Consider the following 24,361-nt stretch of genomic DNA (forward strand, 5'->3'; position numbering starts at 1 on the left):
TTCTGCTCATTATAAATTATCCAGCCTGTGATATTTGTGTTATAGTAGCACAAAATGAACTAAGACAATGCATTAATGTAGATTCATCTGTTGTCAAAAATGTCCCAAAGATTGGGGGACATTGATAGACTATGCATGTATGGAGGCAAGAAGTATGTGGGAAATCTCTGCACCTTTCTCTTTATTTTGTTATCCACCTCATATTGCTCTAAAAAAGCCATTTTAAAAAATCCAGTAAAAGTGATCTAGTGATATTAGAAGGATAACAGATCACCAACACTATGATATATCCATAGACAAAACAAGATTAATTGGAAAATTACATGTGATAAGATGCTCCAGACAATCGGTGCTTTGAAATTGGCCAAAAGGACATTTGCCATGAGCTAATATAATCTAGAAAGGATTCTTTGAGGAGAGGAAATTTTCTATTGAACAAATGTATCATATGTTTAACAAAACAAATTCCATGTGAAAGGAAAACGTGAAGGTAGCAGAGAACAAAATGTGTTTGAATATATAAGAACTGAATTTTTGGGTGGGAAATGAATACATGGGTAGCAAATAAAATTGTTGAAAATAGATGGGTTTAAGTAAAACTGAGGAGCAATTCCATTTACTCACTCATTTATCAAATACATATGTATTGAACACCCATTCTATGTTAGAAACTGGTCTAAGTACAAGGAATACAATGAACCACAACAGCAACAAAAATATCTTGACTTGAAGTTTGTATGACTATCACAGGACTGATAAGACAGTAATTGTCTGATACTATTGATTATCCTGTGTGGGTTGCATAAGACATTTCTCTTCTTAGTTCTATTGCTTATCACTTGTGCACAAGCAGTCAGGGATCATGGAATATATACTTTTTACACAAGAACATTCATTCAACATGTTGAAAATTCAACACTATTCATCACCATGTACACAGAAAAATATGATATCGGTTGATTATATTCCTTACATTGTTCTAGCTTGTTTTAGTATTAGTATTTTACTGCTATTTATTATTAATATTATATAGATTTAGCCAGACAGGAAAATAAAAACATAGTTATTGCATTTACTTAAAAGCAAAGAATTATGATGCTGGATTAGGATGTCACCAACATAGAAGAATAAAAGATAACTGGCTCTTACTCCCCTAAAACAACAAGAATTCTATATCCATCCACAGTCAAAAGTCTCTCCCTCCACAAGAGCTTTGGAATTCAGGGAGGAGTTTGAGAAACGCTGGTGGAGGCTGGGAAGAGTATTTGGAGAGTGTAGACCAACACCTAGTTGGCTAATATGCCCCACTCAGCTTGCTTTGGGGTTCAAGCCCAGAAAAGGCCTAGTTCCCTAAGAGGCAAAAAAGTACAAAGATCAAGCACAAGAAAAGTTTGTTTCCTGAAAAGGTAAACAAAATCAACAAACCTTTAGCTATACTAAGAAAAAAAGAGAGAAGACCCAAATAAATAAAATCCGAGAAAAATAAGGAAAAATTACAACTGACACCACTGAAATACAAAGAGTCACTAGACACTATTATGAGCAACTATATGCCAATAAATTGGAAAACCTAGAAGAAATGGATAAATTCATGGACACATAAAATCTACCAAGACTGAATAGCAAAAAAATAGATAATCTGAACAGATCAATAATGAGTAATGAGATCAAAGCAGCAACAAAATATCTACTGCCAAAGAAAAACCTAGGACCTCATGAATTCACTACTGAATTCCATCAAACATTTCAAGAAACCCAATACCAATGTTATTCCAACCATTTTAAAACAATTGAAGAGGAGGGAATACTTCCAAACTCATTTTATGGAGTTGAAGACAACTCTTGTCAAAATAACTCAGTCAGTCAAAAATAAAGAACAGAAATTAAGAGGAATGAACAAAGTTTACAAGAAATATGAATTATGGAAAACAGCCAAATATAATAATCATAGGCATCCCTGAGGATGAAGAGGAAAATACACAGGGCTGGAAAACTTATTTGAGGTAATCATTGAAGAAAACTTCCCTTGTCTTGCTAGAGATTTAGGCATGGAGGTATAAGAAGCTCAATGAACATCTGGGAGATTTATTGCAAAGAGGCAATCACCAAGACACATAGTCATCAGACTGGCTAAAGGCAACACAAAGGAGGAACTCCTGCCACCTGTGAAGCATATCAAGTAACTCACAAAAGAAAACTCATCAGGCTAACTACAGACTTCTCAGCAGAAACATTATAAGCTAGGAGTATGGGGACCCCATCTTCAGTCTTCTTAAACAGAGCAGCTGCCAGCCTAGAATTGTATCCTGCAAAACTAAGTTTCATACATGTAGGGAAAATAAAGACTTTTCCAGATAAGCAATCACTGAGGGAATTTGTCAAGACCAGACCTGCCCTGCAGGAAATACTCAGAACTGTATTATACATGGATCAGCAAAACAGACCCTCAGCAGTGTAAAATAGCCCAAAAGCTAAAGCTCAGAGCTCATATAAAACAATAGCACAAGAGGTAAAACAAAGCAACAAGATACTATGCAACAGGATGAACAGAACATATCACATATCGATTTTATCAATCAACATGAATGGCTTGAATGTCCCACACAAGAGAGACAGTCTGGCTGAATGGATGAAAAATACAGACCAAGTATCTGTTGTCTCTAGGAAACACATCTAACCCACAGGGACTCATACAGACTCAAGGTGAAAGGAAGGAAAAAAATATTCCATGCAAATTGAAACCAAAAGGAAGCAGGCATATCCATTCTCATATTAGATAAAATTGACTTTAATTCAACGATAGTAAAGAAAGACAGAGATGGCCCTTATATAATGGTAAAGGGTGCAATTCAACAAGAGGACATAATAATCCTAAATATCTATGCAGCTAACAGGAGTGTCCACATTCATAAAGCAAACCCTGTTAGATCTAACAGCAGCATGGTAATCACTGGGCACTTTAATGCCCCACTGACAGAACTGGACAGATCACTGAAGCAGAAAAAAATAAACACTGGACTTAAATGAGACTCTAGGACAAATGGGCCTAATGGACATCTACAGAATATTTTACCCCAAAACTACTGAATATACATTCTTCCCCTTAGAACATGGAACATTCTCCAAGATTTATTGTGTCATATACCACAAAACATGTCTCAACAAATTAAAAAATCACACCATGTGTCTTCTCAGACCACAGTGGAATAAAACTAGAAATCAACTCCAAGAGAAACACATAACTCTACCCAAAGTCATGGAAATTAAATAACTTGCTACTGAATGATTATTGGGTCAAAAGTGAAATTAAAATGGAAATAAAAAGATTTCTCAATCTGAACGACAAAGGGGATATGAGCTATCAAAATCTATGGGATTCAACGAAAGCATTCCTAAGGGGAAAATTCATAGTCTTAAATGCCTACATCAAAAACATAGAAAGATCACACATTAATATTGTTATAACACATCTCAAGGAACTAGAAAAAGAAGAGCAAACCAAACCCAAAGATGGCAGAAGAAAAGAAATACCTAAGGTCAGAGCAGAACAAAATGATATGGAAAACAAACAAAAAAACAAACAAACAAAATACAAGGATTAATGAATCAAAAAGTTGGTTCTTTGAAAAAATAAACAAAATTGTTTAACCTGGAATAAAAGAGAAAGGCCTCAAATAAGCCCAATCAGGAATGATAAGGGATGTTACAACTGATAGCACAGAAATACAAATGATCATCTGTGAATACTATGAACATCTCTATGTGCATAAACTCAAAAATATAGAGGAAAGACAAATTCCTGCAAACACACAACCTCTCAAGACTCAATCAGGAAGAAATAGAACTCCTAAAAAGACCAATAACAAGCAATGATATTGAAGTGGCAGTAAAACATCTTCCAACAAAAAGAGCCCCAGACCAAATGGATTCACAGCCAAATTTTACTAGACCTACAAAGAACAGCTGGTATCCATACTCCAGAAATTATTCCATAACATTGAGAAGGGGGGAATCCTCCCCAACTCATTCCACAAAGCCAGTATCATCTTGAAACCAAAGTCAGGAAAGGGCACAAAAAAAAAACAAAACTACAGACTAATATCTCTTATGAACATAGATGCAAAAATCCTCAATAAAATATTAGCACTGAATTCAACAGCACATCAAAAAAATATTCCACCATGACCAAGTGGGCTTCATTCCAGGGATGCAAGGATGGTTCAACATATGTAAACCAATAAATGTGATTCACCACATAAATAGAAGCTAAAACAAAGACTATATGATCATCTCAACAGATGCAGAAAAGCATTTGACAAAATCCAGCATCTTTTCATTATAAAAACCCTCAACAAATTAGGCAAATAAGGAATATATCTTAAGGTTATAAAATTCATATATGACAAACCCACAGACATCATAAAAAATTAATTTTTTTTTCAATCTGTCTCAATCTATACTCCAATCATGCTATTTTCTTAAAGTATTTGCCACCAAATTCTTAACTTTTCCATATTTCTACTATTTTTGCAGGGCAAACCAAGGCAACGTAAGAATGTCTATTTTTGATTTAAAACTCAAAAATTTGTTCTTTAAATTAATCTCCACTAAAACATATTTTTAGTGTAGGATGACTCCAGTTATCTCTTTCTGAAAACAACAATAGTTCAAAGATTTCAAACTTTTTTAAAACCTAAAAGCAAAGGGAAAATATCCTCTATGGAATTATAGAAAGTATTTTGTTTGTTCAGTTGTTTGTTTACTTTTGGATTTATCTTCACTGTTTCCAAAGTTTGAATACCCAAAAAGCAAATAAATAAATAAATAAATAAATGTAGAAAGAATATTGATTCTGACAAAATATACCATCTAAACATAGCAGCCAAACCTCATCCTTATTTTTAATGTCAGGATATTTCAGAGGTATAAATGTTTACGTTACATATATAGCCTTTGCCCCTCTGAGCCAGAGTTCCAAGAATGTCCATCCCCCAGACGGTGTGCACTGCACCCATTAGGTAGGAATATACCCATCCCACCTGCCTCACACCTGATGAATGTTACTACTAACTGTGCACTTAAGTGTTGATCAGTTAATAGCAATTTGACTGTGAGTACTTGTGGTGTTTGTTTTTCCATTCTTGGGAATAACTTAGTATAATGGGCTCCAGCTCTATCCAGAATAATACAAAAGGTATTAGACCATTGCTTTTTGTGGCTGAGTAGAACTCCATGCTATACATAATACCACTCTTTATCAATCCACTCATGTATTGATGGGCACTTGGGTTGTTTCCACATTTTTACAATTCTCAATTGTGCTGCTATAAACATTCTAGTGCAGATGTCTTTTTTATAGACTTTTTTTCCTTTGGGTAAATGCCCAGTAACGGGATTGCTGGATCAAATGGTAGTTCCACATTTTCAGTTCTTTGAGGTATCTCCATATTACTTTCCACAGAGGTTGAACTAATTTGCAGTCCCACCAGCAGTGTATGAGTGTTCCTATCATTCCCCATCCATGCCAACATTTATTGTTTTGGGACTTTTTGATAAAAGCCATTCTCACCAGAGTTAAGTGATATATCTCATTGTGGTTTTTATTTGCATTTCACTGATGATCATTTTTTCATATCATTTTTTCAGATGTTGAGCATTTTTTCATATGATTTTTGGTCATCAGTCTGTCTTATTTTGAAAAGTTTCTGTTTATGTCCTTTGCCCAGTCTTTAATAGGATTGTTTGATTTTTTTCTTGCTGATTTTCCTGAGTTCTATAAATGATTCTAGTTATCAGTCCTTTATTAGATGTGTAGCATGCGAATATTTTCTCACATTCTGTAGGTTGTCTGTTTGCTCTCAACGATAGTTTCCTTGACTGTGCAGAAGCTTTTTAATGTGATCAGGTCCCATTTATTTATTTTTGTTACTGCTGTTTTTGCTTTTGGGGTCTTCTTCATAAATTCTTTGCCTAGGCCAATGCCTTTAAAGTTTTTCCAACATTTTCTTCTAGAATTCTTACTGTTTCATGCCTTAGATTCCTATGTTGCTAAGAAACTACGGAAAAAGGACACAAATTATTTTCCACATCACATCTATCAGATGGCAAGTGTTAGCTGAGAAAGTTGATTTATTATCTTTCTCTAATTTTTTTTTCCAAACAGAAGATGGTATAGTTTTGACTACAAGCATTCAGAAATTTATTAACTAATGAATGATGCTTATCATAACCATTAAAATAAGAAACAAACCTATTGGAAGGAAAGATGTTAGCATACTGGACTCTTTATCAAACAAATATACAATGGAATCTTACAAAAAAGTAAAATCTGGCCTGGCACAGTGGCTTATGCCTATAATTCCATTACTTTGGGAGGCTGATGTGGGTGCACTGCAGAAGGTCAAGAGTTTGAGAACAGCCTGAGCTAGAGCAAGACCTTCTCTACAAAAAATAGAAAAATTATCCAGGCATGGCAGCACGTGCCTGTGGTCTCAGCTACTCAGGAGGCTGAGGCAAGAGGATTCCTTGAGCCAAGGAGTTTTAGGTTGCAGTGAGCTATGATGATTCCACTGCACTCTAGCTAGGGCAACAGAGCAAGACTCTGCTTTAAAAAAAAAAAAAAAAAAATAGAACTATGGCTTCTTATAACCTAATTAGTTAAACATAAGTCATTGTTTTTGTTTCATTTAATAGAGAAAGTCACTTCCCTTTCTCTAGCAAAATAAGCCCCAAAATTGAATATTTCAAAAAATAGCAAATAAATTCTCTTAACGTCAAAACAATGAATTACCCAAGCTCTGTTTGAATAAAACTAAATTACTATGTTTTTTTAAGGAGTAGTGAATTATACCTTGAATATTAAAAAAGATTTTATTATTATATTTAGAGTTTGTGTTCTACTTTTTTGATTGTTTTCAATTTATTTTATAGCAATTACATTCGTATAACAGAAAACATTACTTTAAAAAATTGCACTATTGGGATGGCTATGTTCCATTATCTGATAAAAATTAGATCGTTCATGGAAATTCTCTGTTGATATCCTCTTCAAGTGCAACTGTTTATTTATGCTAATTTTACTTAGAGAAACTTGGCATGTAATTGGCAATACTTACTCAAATATAATTTTAGAATACTGCATCTAAGAAAGACTACATAATTAAATAAATTCTTAGAGTAGTTAGTGGCTACAATACCAGGTACCCAGTTCTAAGGACTCTTCATCTTACACAGAATAAAACATAAAATCTTCCAAGTGACCTGTGAGGTCCTAAACCTCATTTTCTACTTTGATATCTGTATCTTAAAGTGACAAACATGCTCCTATCTGTCGGTTTTCATATCTTCAGTTCTTTCTCTCTCCCCCTTCCCCATAGTCACATGACTTCCTCCCCATTCATTTGTCTTTATTGCAGCTATCACTAATATCATATTATATTAATATATTAATTTATCAATATTGTTATTTTAGATACTATTTTCATGCAGTGGAATGTAAGCTACATGGCTACAGGGACTTTGTGTTGCTCACAGCTAAACTTGCAGTGCTTGCAACCAGTAACTATTTGTTTTTTATGAATAAATTCCTAGTTTTAAGATATAGATACTAGGACTCGAGGAGTTATATATACTGGCCCTATTGGCAGGGTAAATATTGAGCCTATGTCCTCTGAAATCAAAAGAAATTTAACCTTTTCCCTCACAACTGTCTTTATTTCACAGATTTAAGAAAATATATGTGCTGGCATTTATCATTTTATTGGTTTGCTGTCCAAAAACCTTTCTAATTCTCATTCTAGAAATAAATACACACACACACACACACACACACACACACACACACACACACACACACACACGATTTCTAAAATATGTTTTGTAACCTTAATTCCCAGAACTATAAATTGACTACACAAATATGTTTCAATTAGTATCTAAATATTTCACTAAGATGAGGCTCTTCCACATTAAGTCAATAACTACTTCAATAAAGTTCTACTACAATGGAATTTTCATATTATGTCTATAAAGCAAGAGATGTGTTTGAGCAACACTGAGACTAAAATTATCAGTTCCTATTCATACTGTAACACAGTACTCTAAACTCTTTAGTCGATACTTATAAAAATATTTTTACTATAAATTTCTAAGGATTTAACTTTTATAACCCCAAATTCCTTATATTTATTTGAGCTTCATGTTGAAGTGGGAGTAGAAGAAAGGAAGATATAAAGTGAAAACATATCTTAGTTTCGTCTTTAGATACTACTGTCGATTATTTGTTGGTTATATTTAGGTGTCCCTCCCCTTATCGTCACAGTATTTTCTCCAATGCCTTAATTACAAAAATTTGTAAGTAAAAGTAAGGCAAGGCTCACAAAAAGAGAAATTCTAAGATCAATCTAAAATATTTTACAGCATAGATATGCAAGGCTATCTGTAGGGGACACAGATGCTCACTGGAATTTGTTGCATACATTAATCTAATTAAAAACAGATGTGATTCATTACTTAGGGAAGTTGGCCAATGTTATAAGCATAAAGTAACAAAAGTAATATAAAAATTTCTGTAAGCCATGTAATCCCATTCCAGAGAAGTGAGGAGTAATCATTATCAACATTATAGCAGCTCAGATTTACTATGAGCATTTCATTTTTCAGTCACTGTGCTCTTAGTTGTCAAGGTATACTGATCTTTGTAAAACCTTCCGCACCATAAAACAGATATATCAGTTCATTACTTTTTCCTTTCATCAAGTGTCTCAATTTGTGCTGATTTCATGCTTACCAAGGAAACTCTGAATTTTATTCTGGCCTAACATATGGGTCTACCTGAGGGGAAAAAAAAAATAAAAAATGATGATCACATGAAATTCAAGTTTTCTACTCCACAGGATAGGGATGTCTCATGGGAAATATAAAAAATGGCTTTGATGATGATATGATTTGTCATCTGGGAATATCCACAGGGAATAAATCTGCTGATTTGTCTGGTCACTGGAATAATAAATTCTTACATTTAATTAACTACTTGGCACTCTGCTGCCTGTCTGAGTTATGTGTGTATTTTCATTACTCGCCCCAGACACTGGAAGGGTGAGCACTGGGGCTTCACCGTGCTGAATCAGGTCCCACAATTCTTATCACTACCACTTCCATCTACTAAAGTAGTTTTCAATAAAGAATCATAAACATTCCACTGAAGAAAATTCTAAATTTACACAAATTTTCAAAAAGAGTCTGCAAAAAAGAATCAGGCAAGGAACGGACAGTCTTCAACAACTAGTGTTAGGAAAATGGAATGTTCATGTGTAAAAGGATAAAATCGTTAGATCCTTTTCTTACACCATATACAAAAATTAACTTAAAATGGATTAAAGATCTAAAAGTAGGACCCCAGAACTATACAATACCTAGAAAAAAACATATGATAAAACTTTTATAACATTGGATTTGGCAATGATTTACTGGATATGATACCAAGAGCACAGACAACAAAAGAAAAATAGACAAAGGGGACTATGTGTAACTTAAAAGCTTTTTGTTCATTAAAGGAAATAATCAATAGAATGAAAAGGTAACCTATGGAATGGAAGAAAATATTTACAAATCATGTATCTGGTAAGGGATTAATAACAGAATATATAAATAATTTCGTTGAGTAAATACCTAGTAGTAGGAAAAGACATTCTATGATAAAGACATCTATACTCAAATGTTCGTAGCAGCACAATTCACAATTGCAAAGATGTGGAAACAACCCAAGAGCCCATTGATGAGTGGATTAATAAAATGTGGTGTATATATATATATATACACATATATACACACACACACACACACACACACACACACACACACACACCATGGAGTACTACTAAGTCATAAAAAGAATGGTGAACTATCTCTTTTATTATCCTGAATGGAGTTGGAACACATTCTTCAAAGTGAAGTATCACAAGAATGGAAAAACAAGCAACACATGTACTCACCATTAAATTGGTACTAATTGGTCCAACTTATGTGCACATATGGAAGTAACATTCATTGGGTGTTGAGCAGGTTGGGGTGGGGAGGAGGGCATGAGTAAATTTACACCTAACAGGTGCTGTGTACACTGTCTGCGGGATGGGCACGCTTGTAGCTCTGACTCAGGCAGTGCAAAGGAAATCTATGTAACCAAAGTGTTTGTATCTCCATAATATTCTGAAATAATACAAAAAAGAACTCCTACAAGTCAACATCAACCAAAGTAAATCAAATAACTCAATTAAAAAAATGGGCAAAGGACTGGAATAGACATTTCTCCAAAGGTGGTATTCAAATGGCCAATAATTGTATTAATAAAAAGATGGTCATTATTATGTATTATATACATACAATAGAATACTTCTCAGCCTTAACAAAAAAGAAAAAAAGAAGAAAGAAATCCCATTATAACATGGACAAACCATGAGGACATTATGCTAAATGAAATATGCCAATCACAAAATGAGAAATATTGCATGTTTCCACTTTTATGATATATTTAAAGTAGTCAAATTTATAAATGTGGGAAATAGAAAGGAGCTTGCCAGGGTCTGGGGGTAAGGCAGGAACAGGGAGTTATTTAATGGTTGCAGAATTTCAGTTGTGCAAGATGAAAATATTCTGAAAATCTATTTTAAAACAATGTAAATATACTTAACAGTACTGAGTTGTGTACTTAAAAAAAATCCTTAAGGTGACAAAGTTTGTGAGATATATATATATATATATATATATATATATATATATATATGTACATGTATATTTTTACAACAACAGCAAAAATATGAGCCTTCTATGCTTACTATATTGGAAAATTTATATTAAATCTTTCAAAATCAACACAAGATAGATATATTAAGTCTACTTTTCCTGATGAGGAAGTATGGCTGTAAGTGTGAAATATCTTGCTCAGAGGTCACACAGCTATAATGGGATTCAAACTTCTGTGTCTGAATCCATAGTCTGTATTCCAGTACTAAACCATGCTCTTTTACAAAAATGTACAAAAATCACAGCAACTCTCTACCTAAATCTACTGGAATTGGTCTGCTAATGCCATTTATGTAGAATATTGATCATTCATTTAATATGCATAATTTCTATTGCCCTACATGCCTTATATATTGTAGTTTTCACAACAATAGTATAAATTTCATTAGCTCTTATCAACAAATGGTGACACCAATGTTGGAAAAAATTAAACTATTTTCACATATTTATGTTTTAAATCCAATGACATTATATGAAGTCAAAGCTCCTTTCACAATGATATGATTCTTTCAAGACAGGAAAAGTGCCTGATATTTCCCATTTATATCATCATATCCACTTAAGAGACATTAAATCATATAAATTCTTATGAAATTACACTTTCATTTTGCCATTTGCTTTTTCAGTTTCATAAATTTTGTCTCAATATGAAGAAAAGCACATCATGATTTGCGTGTATAAAATGTCTATTCAATAAAATGCATCAAGTGCCTACTATATAAGTAGAGTTATGACAGTAAAAAATAAATTTCCTACATTCATACAGATTACATTCTAGTGGGAAATTGACATATAAAAAGACCTTAGATAATGCTTTGAAGGAAAATAAGGCAGAATAAAGAGTTAGAAATTGAAGAGGGTGTCATTTCGTTTAGATAATGCAGCCAGAGAAAGCCTGTTTCAATAGATGACATGAAAGCAGCTAAAAATTAAGCATAATTCTAATTTTTTCAAGTGTAATCAGCTATTATTTTGATAAAGGTTAAGTGTACATAAGCTACTGCTGTAGAAATAAACAAGGATACTTCATGATTGATATTTCATCCATAAATACACATAACTTCCTCCCCCATAAGACAAGTCATGTGACACCAAAATGCTGAATTTGTGAACTATACTGAAATAACATATGTGATTTTCCTATAAGAAAAGCATATGTTTTAATCAGTGCCTATTGAATTTTATTTGTCTTGTAATTATTAAAAGTTTAGCTATCTATTTGAAACAACTTCTGACAATTTAGTAGTGGGGATATTCCACTAGAGAGAGGCAAATTGGCAGTGGTAATTGACATCTGTCAACCCGAAATCAGTAGAAGACAAGGAAGAACAAATGCCAAAATAGAAAAATTAAATAATGATGGCAGGCTAGATTAGGGTAGTTAAGAGTGAAGTAGTAAAGATATTTTAATAATCTTTTATGGCATCAAAATGTTAGAGAACAGCCGTTTAATAAATAATCGCAATTATTTCTGCATCAACTATAACATCTTCAGCCATGGTCAGTGCACATGGCTGAGAAGCCAGAGGGATACGCCACATATTTTATAACAATTTGAATATATTTACATATGTATAAAGTTTAAAATTTGTCTTAACTTTGTTGTAAAAATGTAAGCTCTAGCTATCTAGACACATCACTTGTAGAAATAACATATTTCCATAGCCAGATTGTTTTTTGAGCAATGCAGGGCCACAAAATCAAGGTATATATTTAAATCATGAATGTTCTGATTTCTGAGATGCAGCATTTTGAGGCTTTGTTGATTAATCAATTGAAGAATTCTAAATAAGAACTTCTCACATCTAATTTTCATCCTTATTTAAAGATACTTTCAAAATCTTTGCATATTTCAAATGAGTCTACCTACTTTAGGAAAGGAGTAAGCTAAATTATTATTAAAACACTGTTGTAAAATATATGTTTAATCTGAATAATATAATGATTAAGATGACCAACTCAAATTAAAATTATAGTTATGTGAAAATAAATATATAAGTAAACATAATCAATTACTCTGTAAGATCTTCTATCTTTTTTTCCACTAGAGTAGGGGGCACATTGGAAACAATGACTTGCATATCCAGCTGATTGACCACAGAGACCTGCAAGAAGATAAAACAGAATTCATTTAATTTTTACCAAAATTTCTGTAACCAAAACATAACATTATCTCTCCCTTACTACACAGAGACGCAGTGGTTTCTAATTTTTAAATTCAGAAGCAAATAATTTTTTAAAATTATACAATCTCCACTAGATGTTAGAGACAAACTGGGGCAGATTGAAAATTGTTTACCTAGAAATGAAGAATCGGAAGTGATTTCAACCTATTTTTGGATTCTGTGTTTGTTTTCTTGGTTATTTACTAAGAAATTAAAAGTGGAATTTTTGTTTCTTTTTAATTTGATTATCAAAGAACATTCAGGACAGTGGAAAATTTGTGTTTTAGATTTTAGAAGTTTCAAGAAAGAGATTATTCATAGTGACTAAGAATCTGAGATATTAATGGTTGGAATAATTTGTTCTATGAGATCATCATATATAGTTTTCATGTCTACTTTGAATTTGTGTAGGGTAAAGAAATATATGCATAGAAATATAAATATGAGCTAAAATGAGCTAATTTAACAGCTGTTGATGAATATGCCCTATTGGAAGTATTCAGTAGATGCATTTGGCTGATAGCTGGCATACTGGTAAAGTGAGCTCTAGAGATACTCATAGTCTCCTGCTTAAACTGTTAACTGTCTCTGGTCACTGCTGTAACCTCACTTTTCTAGAATGAAAGGAGTGTTTCAATAGCCTTTTTTGATAATTGTGTATTTTTTTTATACTACACCAAAACTCAAGTGGTAGTTTCTTAGTTTTGATATGAAATCTAAAACCATGTTCAGTTACATTAAAATCCATTTACCTCTCTTGTACTTTGAATTGATCCTTTACCCATGAATGATTTTTTAATATCTTGTACATTGGTCATTCAGAAAATATAGGTTCACTGAATAATGCAGATTTTTCAAATGTTGACACATATTACACAATATCAACAAATAAATCACTATTTAGTATGACCACTAATCTCACCAGAAAAGTCGTCAAGTGATAAGAAACTGTCAAGCTCCATGATGGAGACAATCTTTTAAATATTCTAATTTGTGCTTGAAAGCTTCAATGTTATCATTAATAAAACACACTGTCAATTTTCCTTGAAGTGACAGGCTCATTTCATTTATTTTTGTGTAAATGCCTACCAAGTACCCAAGTTTGAGTAACCATATTTTGTCTCTAAGTTATTCTTTCAAATAAATAGTCCATGAAAAAAGTGGTTAGTTCAGCTTACATAGTGCTTTTCCTTGAGAAAACCACCTTAATTCTGCATACAGCAGAAGTACTTTATGCATTCTTCTTATTTCATCATACAATACATTGGATAGGTGTTTAGACACCTTATATTGATAGACAGGTAGAAATAACTGTCTTTACTGAAGGAATGAATTTGGGGTTTAGGAGAGAAAGGAATCAAGAAATTGTTTTTGCCTAAAAAATTCAAAGATGATTTGTTCATCAAATGAAATTGTGAAGACTATAGGTGGAAGAAATGTGATAAAGAGTTCAGTTTAGGAAACATTAAATAGATATCTTTATTAAATATTCAAATGAAATTGTTGCATGTAAAGATAGATATACGAGTCTGGTGTTAAGGAATGAGCTTTGGGTTAAAGATATAAGTTTGCGAGTTTTCAGTATGTAGATGATATTTTATAAAGTTATGGGAATGAGTGAGCTTACCAAATCAGTGAGTGCATACAGAAAAGGGAAGTAATATTTGAGCCCTGAGAAACTTCAACACTAAAAGGTCAGGAGAAGAAAATGAACTAGTGAAGGAAACTAAGAGAGTGAACAGTGAGATAGGAGGCAATCAAGGGAGTATGGTGGGTGGCCTGAAAACGTAGGGCTGGTAGTAATTAGTAAGATGTTGCTGATGGTTCAAGTAAGATGAGGACTGAAGTTATCAACCCATTAATAACACGTAATTCATAGGCGATATTGACAAGTGCAGTTTTGGATGAGTGTTTAGCGTGGAATTATGATTAAAGAGGGTTTAAGAGAGATTAGATAGTAAGATATTAGAGTCAAATTTAACAGGGAATTTTGCTGAAAATAGGACTAGAGAAAGGGAGTGGCAGCTAGATGGACATGTAGGTCAAAAAGGGTTTTATTTTTAGAAGATAGGAAAAAAGCATTGTTGAGGGAATAATCATAAAGGGGAAATTGATAATGTAATAAAGAAATGGGAGAGCTGCTGAAGCAATGTCATAGATCTGTTGAGTGGAAATTGAATCTATTGCAAAAAACCCATAAACTTCATATTGTGTATGTATTTGTTGCCTTGGTGGTCATCCTAGTTTGAGATAAAAACAGAGAGAATTCATCTAAAGGAACCACAAGGACAGCAAAGAATGCTGCTGTAGATCCTGATGAGTAGGTAGATTTAGTGGTGAGAATCATATAAGTATCCTTCTAATGCTTCTAAATGCTTTAATTTTTATCTTACTGTGAAATAGGATGCCAGTTAATTAGACAACAGTGAGGATGAAGAGAAGGGAACAGAGAGATTTTCTAGCACATTGGGAGTATGAATAGACTGGGAAATATTGTGTGGTTACTGAACAAAATATAAAGTCATTTTGAGGGGTTTTAGTCATTAATTTAAAGTGATACTAATTATAGTATTGTGTAATTTTTTTGCAGACGTAGTCAGCACGTGTATAGGGCTGAAGAAAGAAGAGAGTTGTAACTAGTTAGGGCTATGGTTTTGCTGAATATGATGTAGGGAAAGAAGGCAAGAAAGTTAATTTTTGTGTGACTGAATGCTTATTATAATTGATAATGCACGATAAATCTGGTAAATAAGAAAGAACATAAGGGGTTTTCATGAGAGAAAATGATGGAGGTTAAAAATATGGTAGGCTAATCAAATTGAAGGTCCTGAGGGGAACAAAAGAGTGCTGAATTTAACTGGAAACATTCAATATTAAGGTCAGAGTAGGAGGTTTAAAATGAAAGTTTAGAGGTAATGGCAAAGCCAACCATGGTTCTAAGTATTTGAAACAGGGTGGAGGGCAAAAACCTTGGAGGAAAGACATACAAGAAATTTTGAGTTCAGAATGTTGAAAGAATCATCTCCACACATAATGAAACTGCCGAAAAAAAAATTAAGAAAATAGACTTGTTGGAGATAGTTATAGTAACTCAGGAGCTAAATTCATTGAGCTATGATGGAGAATGATCCAAGGTTTTAGAGATCACAGGGGCAATGAGTGATAGAGTCAGATGATGAGAATGAAGTCTGGATTCTCAGGAAGGAGGAAGGATTTAAAAGTAACTATTCTGTACACTAAGGATCTACTCTGGCAGTGTAGTATGAAGATGATGGCAAACAAAAACAGAAAAAAATACAAACAAAAGCCACCATTTCAGTAGGCAGCAGTAACAATAATGTCCTCAGGGGAGACCTAGATTTTACTAAGCAAGAGGCTTTTATCTAAATTAAAAAATGTTATCTTCCCCCTTATAAAAATTTTCAATGGCTTCGCATTGGCTTCAGAAGAAATGTCTAAACTTTTTTTATATGGCTTTCAGCTTTTATATGGACTACCTACTTCCATCTCCAGCCCCATTTTTTCATTCACTTTTCCTCTCATACTCTTCTAGGCTGAATAAATGTCTGTGATAAAACTCCTCTTTCTCTCACATCTCTCTCTTGACTGAAAGGATTTCAGAGCTTATTATAAATATCATTTTGCTGGAATGGCTTCCCTGATGCTCTTAGTTTGCATCAGAATAAAATATATATATTTATAAACATAATGTATGGCAACTTCTTTGAATTAAATTTCTTTCTTTGTAAATACATTTTAAATTGCTTTAAAGGTATATTTTTAAATTTGGACACAATAAGTATGAAATTCAAATAAAAACCATAAATTTTATATTGCTTATGTACATATTATATATAACATCTACTTAGTTATATTTTGTTTGTGTTGATGTTTATAATATTTTAATTATACTTATTGTAGTGATCTTATTGTGTAGCAAATAAGTACCACAATGCGACTATTTTAAATAACAGAAAAAGTAATTACATTATCTTATATCAGGTTTACAGATCTTAATTTGATCAAAATCTCTGTCAACCTTAGTATCTTCTATGTCAAAAGCTTCTCAGCTTAGATCGGCCTTTGTTTATTCTATTGCAGCTTTACTGTCATAAATGAAAATGTTGCTAGAGGAGTGTTCTGGTCCTCATACCCACCACAATCATGGTGGCTGGTCTTTAATATTATTTAAGAAAAAACAAAAATTAGCCACTGATGTCTGCATGTATATGAAGGTTAAATTTGTCCAGAGAACTAAATGAGGAGAACTATGAAAAATGAAGATTTATTAAGATGATTAAGATGTAATGAACAAAAGACAAATTATACCTGATCTGTCTTTATGTGACAAATATTTCCAATAATAATTCTACTTATACTTTGCATTAGATTTACCAGATAAAAGTCCAAATAATCCATGCATCCAAGTTAGTAGAGAGTCCACTGGATATACACTGGTGTTAAATATTTTGAATAAAAATTAATATCAAACTGCCCTTGGAAATGATCTATCACAGCCTAAGTGAAAGTTAGACTAGAGAAATGATATTGACTGTAGCCAAATGTAATTTAGTCAAGGATCATCAATGCCATCAATGGAGATTTTGATAAAACAAGGAAATCACATCTGTTGGAACATAAATTTGCCTCAAAACATTTGCTTTTGTTTTCTCAATTACAAAAGGCTAAAAGTAATTTAAACTGTAATAATTTCATACATTTTGGTTTCGATAGCACAACTCTGTGAAACAGTTTGAAATTGTATGTAGCTCTAGCCAACCTTATTAAAAATGAAATCTACAGACCAAATATAAATCCTATGTTTATAAAATTGCTATTACAACCATATATTTTCCAAAGTTCAAAAAAAAAAATCAAGCAATATAATATACATGTATATGTCTGTGTGCATATGCATCCATATGTGTCTTCCTATCCAAAACTATAGTAATTAACATTCTGGATAAAAATTAATAATATTTATATTTTTGAAAACCTGTTTTAAATTAACTATAAAACTTTTAAACTGAAAACACTGCCCCCTGGCTAGCATTGCATGTACCTCCCTTCCTGAAGTTTATGTACTTACAAGTACATCTGCTTTGCCGCTCAGTCCCTTCCCATAGTCATCAGTTGCGATAACTTGAAACTTGAAGTAGGATCTCCTCATATTATGGAAGAGCATAGCAGTTTTGATAAGCCCTGTATATGTTTCCACCACAAATCCTTCTTTTCCTTCTTTAATTGGTGGTATTATGAGTCTGTATGCCATGGCGCTGTAATTGCCAGTATCTTTATCAGTAGCCTAGGATGAAAAAAAAAAAAGAGAGATTATAAATAAGCAGGAAAAAATAACCTTTATTAAAGGGCTTAGTGATATTTATTTTTGATGTTTCTTATGTAGTAATGACATAGTAAAGTGCCTCTAAAAGTCTATTTATTCTGAATATCATTATTTAGATTTATAAATCTTGTGCCCACACTGTTGAATGGTTGTTATTAGAATGATAATGATTACTTAAATGTAAGTAAAGGACATAGATGTAATTTTGTATCCTTTAATAAATCTCTCTTTCCCTTTCCCCTCCCTCTCCCCTCCCTCTCCCCTTCCTAACCTCTAGTATGCTCTGTTCCACTTTTTACTTCTATGAGGTCAACATTTTTTAGCCTCTACATATGGTTGAGAACATGTGGTTTTACTTTCTGTTCCTGGCTTCTTTCATTTAACAAAATGTCCAGATAGGAGGAATATGTTCTAGTGTTCTATATCACTGGAAGATAACTATAGTTAACAATAATATATACACTATATACTTTCAAATAACTAGAAGGAGGATATTGAATGTTTCCAGCCCAAGAAAGTGATAAGTGTTTGAGAAGGATATGTTATTAATAATTACGCTGATCTGATCACTATACATTGTATGTATCAAAACATCACTATATACCATAAGAATATGTACAATTATTATTTGTGAATTTAAAAAAATTAAAAAGGTCATGGACACTAACAGAGTCAATAAATCAAGTTTTAAATTTCTGTATCTGATGAGTTCAACTCTGGTTGGTGATCCAAATTTGCTGATGTATGAGATTGATTGTCCACCTAACAATTGTCTTGGTATAATAGCTATGCACACCATGTGATTGTGTTTTCGATGTAGCATTTGGCCTTAAGGAAATAAACACAAAAGACTGTAGTAAAATATTTTCAGATGAAAATAAGATAAATCAAAGTTCAGAGTTATAACAAATAAATTTAAAAATGCATAAAGAAATCCTAATTAATTAGTGCCATACTGTAATTAGAGAGAGTTAAAATACTATGTGACTTCCTTTTTAATCATCCTTTATCCTGATTAACCAGATTTGTATCTGGTGGCAAGTACTTATGATCTACGTGTTAAAATTTCTCACCATTTAGAATTAAAAAGGGGTAACTAGTTGCTTAAAATTTTTTAAATTTATTTTTAACTACAGTGGTGAGCATAATATATTAGGCTAGCTCTATTACTTCTACTTAGGGAAACATTTTCAGAATATCACCTTCAGAATTATTTCATAGTGAAATATCTGGAAAAGAAATGATGGATAGAAGAGTCTTAGAAAATGTAAACAAAATTAAATATACTTACTTCATGATACTAAATGTGCAAGCTATATATTTTTATTTACCATTAACATTATTATTATTTCCTTTTCTGGTTATTCTTATTTTTCCTATGCTATTATTGTTAAGTATCATATAGTAAGCATTTATGAGTTGCCATGACAATGCTAAGAATTGTACAAAATAATCTTATTTAACAATAAAAAACCTCTGAGGAATGTATTGTTTTAATTATGCAAATTAGTGCTGCCCAATAAAACTGTCTGAAATGATAGAAATGCTCTAAATCTTCTCTGTTCCATACAGTAGGCACTAGCCGCATATGACTAATGAACACTTGAAATTAGGCTAATGTGACCAAGAAACTGAAATGTTAATTTGTTCTAATTTTAATTAAATTTCAATAATCAAAGTCTATATAATAAGGAGTAAACTTGGGATACAAATAGTGACAATAGTAAATAATAGCAAATATGTATTAAGGTACAATATAAGCTTGACTTGGCTTCAAATTCTGTACGTATTATGAACCGTTGAAAACATTCAGGATAATCCTATCTACTTGTTAGAAAAGGTAAATTAAACTAAGCAACTTAGATATTTCACTGTAGGATCAAATATTTCATGAATTTTCTAAGTTAAAATTCTTAGCTATAGAAGAGGATAAGCTCAAACTACCAGTTTATAATTTTAGATGGTTTATGTGTTTTACATCATGGCAGATGTCAGTTTTGGCATTAGAGTAATGGCATAATAATTAGATATCAACATTAGTTCACAGTATCTCTTAAAGTAAAATAAAAAGAACAAAGAAAGAAAAACAGTTATCAAAGTTTTTTTTTTCTAAGCTTTGATCCACAAGATTTTTATTCATTTGACAAAAGATAACATAAGAAATAAAAAGTATATTTATAACTAAAATTAGGCCAGCATCTGAGTCAAGGAATCCAGGACATTTCTTCTACTTAATAACAAGCAAATTTGGGACTGATGTCCAGTAAGTCATATTTGGTTACATATTATCTTCTAACTTGTGGTTAACTTAGGAATTTTCCTGAAACAAATTTTTCTTACTCTTAATGTAAGCTTTATGGAGGTATAAAAATATGCAAAAAGTATAAAAATGATAAATGTATAGCTCATCAAAATTTTTCATAATACACACATCCATACATAATACAACACATCCATGTGACTAAAGCATCCACATCAAGAAACAAAAAATTCCCCTTATCCTCTAATGTACTTCATGCACTTCCAGTCATAATCCATCTTCCTCAGGGGAACCATTATCCTGATCTAATATCATTAATTAATTATGTCTATTTATTTATCGTATATTGATGGAATCATAGAATATGTTTTGCTTTCTGTCTTCTGGATTCTTTCATTCAATTTTGTGTTATACGATTCTTTTTATTTATTTATTTATTTATTTGTTTATTTATTTATTTATTTTTCAAGACAGGGTCTGGCTCTGTCTCCCAGGCTGAAAAGCAGTGGCCCCATCATAGCTCACCGCAGGCTGGAACTCCTGGGATCAGGCTATCCACCCACCTCAGGCTCCTAAGTAGCTAAAACTATATAGACACACACCATACAACTGGATGTTGTGTTGTAAGATTCTAAGCATTTATATTTTTAAAAAACTCCTGTATCACAACATAATCCCATTTAGAAAAGATAGCATAAAATCATAGTGATTGTTTGGTATATTAAATTACCTTACACAGTTCTTACTGATTAACTTCCAATTTCAATAAACAAGTAATTTCACTTTACAATTTTCTTGGTTTATCAAATTTTGATAACTACAAAATAGTCATATTTCATCTTAAAAGATTAAGGTGCTTTTTTCAACATGCCTTTTCTAAAACAAATAATCTTTTAAAGCAAAAGTTAAAGTTTGGAGTTAGTTATTTTAATTTGGAAACATCTATTTTCTTTTATAATTTGTTTTCAAAGTATATTTGAATCAAATAGTAAAAAATGAGATATAGTTTTTAAAAATTCATATTTACTGGACTTTTAAAAAAATATATAAAACCCTACTGTCATATGTATGTTGTGTAGTAGTGACTCCCTTTCAATTTCTATTTCTTTGAATGAACATGATACTCAAATATCTCATTTCAGAAGATACTCATTGAGTGAAGATGGTTGCCAGGATCATTAGCATTTTTTCAAATCTTTCCTCTCCCTGAAGTATGTACATATTATCATAAGATTGCAATTCCCTTAAAAAATAATACATGAATCATTTTTTTATAGAGCTCAAGAACTTATAGAACAAAGTACTTTGTTCTCAAAATCTTATTTATTTTCTTTTCCAGCTCTCCTTTATTCCTTCCAGATCACTTTTGAATCAACTTTGTGAAACCTCTGCCTCAATTGAAATCCATGCGTGTATGTAAATATATACACTCTACCCTTCCTTGTTGCCGAATGTCATGAAGATGTTGCTATCTTGCTGTCAGTCTACCTCTTCAACTTCTTTCTTTATAAATTTCAGTGTTCATTTCCATGACACATCTGGCACCTTATCTTTAAATTCTTAGGCATTAATCACTCTCATCAGTGTTTGAACTGCCTCATGGCATAAATTGAATTCCATAGTCACACTCTAGTCTTTTGCCTTATGAAGATATTTCTTCCAAGGAAACATTCCGTCTTTGGGAGCTTAAATTTTAATGTATAAGTTTCTGATCAAAACCTCCATCATTATAGTCAGTTAAAACATCTTCGTTATCAGTGAATTTTCAGATCTGCAATCTTCTTCTTTGCTCCCATTGCTTCGGGGTTTATGATATTTCCTGCTCTATTATAAAAGTCACCGTGGATCACACTGTTCTCATTTCTTTGTCCTTCTACAAACACCTGGACCTTTCTCCTCTTGGATCAGACTAATCATCAGTTTATTCACAGTGACTGAAGAGAGCTGAGAGAAAGTAAATAGTCAGGTAGACCAGTATTACTATAAGTCCATGATCTCTGAGTTCAACTGTGCCTTTGACCTATTTAGAAAATCTTTGCCATATATAATACATTCTCTCTCACACTCCAAAAGTTCACTCTTTTTTTTAGTTCACATATCCTTTCTGTCCTCTTGAGAGATTAGGAAGTTCTACTTCACATAAAAATTGAGACTATCAAGTGTGAAATCTCTACACTTTCATCATGTAACTAAATAAACTACCCATATCTATTCTCTTACTACATTCTTTTTTTTTTTTTTTTTTGAAAGAGTCTCACTCTGTTGTCTGGGCTAGAGTGCTGCAGCGTCAGCCTAGCTCACAGCAACCTCAAACTCCTGGGCTCAGGCAATTCTCCTGCCTCAGCCTCCCAAGTAGCTGGGACTACAGGCATGCACCATCATGCCCAGCTAATGTTTTCCATATATATTTTTATTTGGCCAATTAATTTCTTTCTATTTTTAGTAGAGATGGGGTCTCGTTCTTGCTCAGGCTGGTTTTGAACTCTTGACCTTGAGAGATCTGCCCGCCTCCCAGAGTGCTAGGATTACAGGTGTGAGCCACCAATCCTGGCCAACTTTCTTTAAATTTCAGAGGAACAGCTGTGCGTTTTCTCACACTGAAGGCTCTTATGCCACGATCTGATTCACTCTGGTCTCTTCTGCATTTAATGCTTTGTCAACACTATTTATCTTTGTCCTTTTAACCTTCTCTTCTACACATTATAAAACACATTATTTCTCTCTCATAAAAACAAAATGAAATTCTTCTTCTACTTAATCTATACTTCTGACACTAGTCCTACAACTTCCATACCTATTTTTCACAGTTAAGTCCTTCAGAAAATTTCTTTACAGTGACGGTTTTCAATTCCTTACCTCACAATCATTTCTTAACTGCAGCCAAACCTCTGTTCCTACCATGCCATTGATTGAATCTTTTAAAGTCAGTCACTGAGTCTGGGCTCGGTCTCAGGTCAACAATCATTCTTGCTATCTTTAAACTACAAAGTCTATTTATGTTATTTGTATAACGTTGTTGTTGCTTCTGTTTGCCAACATTTATTAAACACTTAAAATTTTCCAGATGCCATGTAAATATACTTCTCGTTATACCAGAAATAAAATCCTCTTGATAAGAACAGCAAAAGCTGAATACAATATTCTAAGAATTCTTCCTACATGCATCAAGGATATGGAACTATAATAATAAATATACAGGTCAAAAAGTAAGTGCTACAGGATGAATGTCTGTACCTCTTCAAATTTATATGTTGAAACCTAACCCTCAATGTGAAGGTATTGTGATTGGGTCTTTGGGAGGTGATTAGGTCATAAGGGCAGATCTCCATGGCTTGGATTAGTGTCCTTATAAAAGAGGCCCCGGAGAGTTCCTTGGCCCCCTTCTATCACATGAGGACACAGCAGAATGACAGCCATCTATGAACAAGGAAGTCAGCCTCATTAGACACTGGATATCCTGGCACCTTGATCTTGGGCCACCTAGACTCCAGAACTGTGAGAAATAAATTCCTCTTATATATCAGCCACTCAGTGTATGATATTCTGTTATAGCACCCAGACAAGCAGATGTAAAAATTTTAAAAATCTTAGTACTGATGGTGGCATTCACTTAGATTTTTTTTTTTTCCGGAGTTGGGTAAACATAAAATTTAATTTGTTTGATTTTGAGAATCCAGAGAACAGGAGGCCACCCCCAAAGCCCACTCATGAAAGTATGTCTAATAATATTTATTCTTTTCAGAAAGCTAAATTCTCACTGTAAGTGTGAATGAGAAATTTACCTCTCCTTCC

At 32.7% G+C, this 24,361-nt stretch overlaps 1 protein-coding gene across 3 annotated transcripts in view; it reads right to left on the reverse strand.

Annotated features, from left to right (window-relative positions):
* Positions 1-24,361, reverse strand: part of PCDH15 (protocadherin related 15) — a 1,489,951-nt gene that overhangs the window by 37,907 nt on the left and 1,427,683 nt on the right. For all 3 annotated transcript variants that reach the window (XM_076010005.1, XM_076010003.1, XM_076010004.1), the window contains 2 exons: positions 18,055-18,270; positions 12,817-12,905 (listed from right to left, as the gene is read on the reverse strand). In XM_076010005.1, coding sequence (XP_075866120.1) covers positions 12,817-12,905; positions 18,055-18,270 — 305 coding nt within the window. The remainder of the gene's footprint in view (positions 1-12,816; positions 12,906-18,054; positions 18,271-24,361) is intronic.

The sequence above is a fragment of the Microcebus murinus genome, chromosome 14 (assembly GCF_040939455.1).
Source record: "Microcebus murinus isolate Inina chromosome 14, M.murinus_Inina_mat1.0, whole genome shotgun sequence".
In the NCBI taxonomy this organism is placed as follows: Eukaryota; Metazoa; Chordata; class Mammalia; order Primates; family Cheirogaleidae; genus Microcebus; species Microcebus murinus.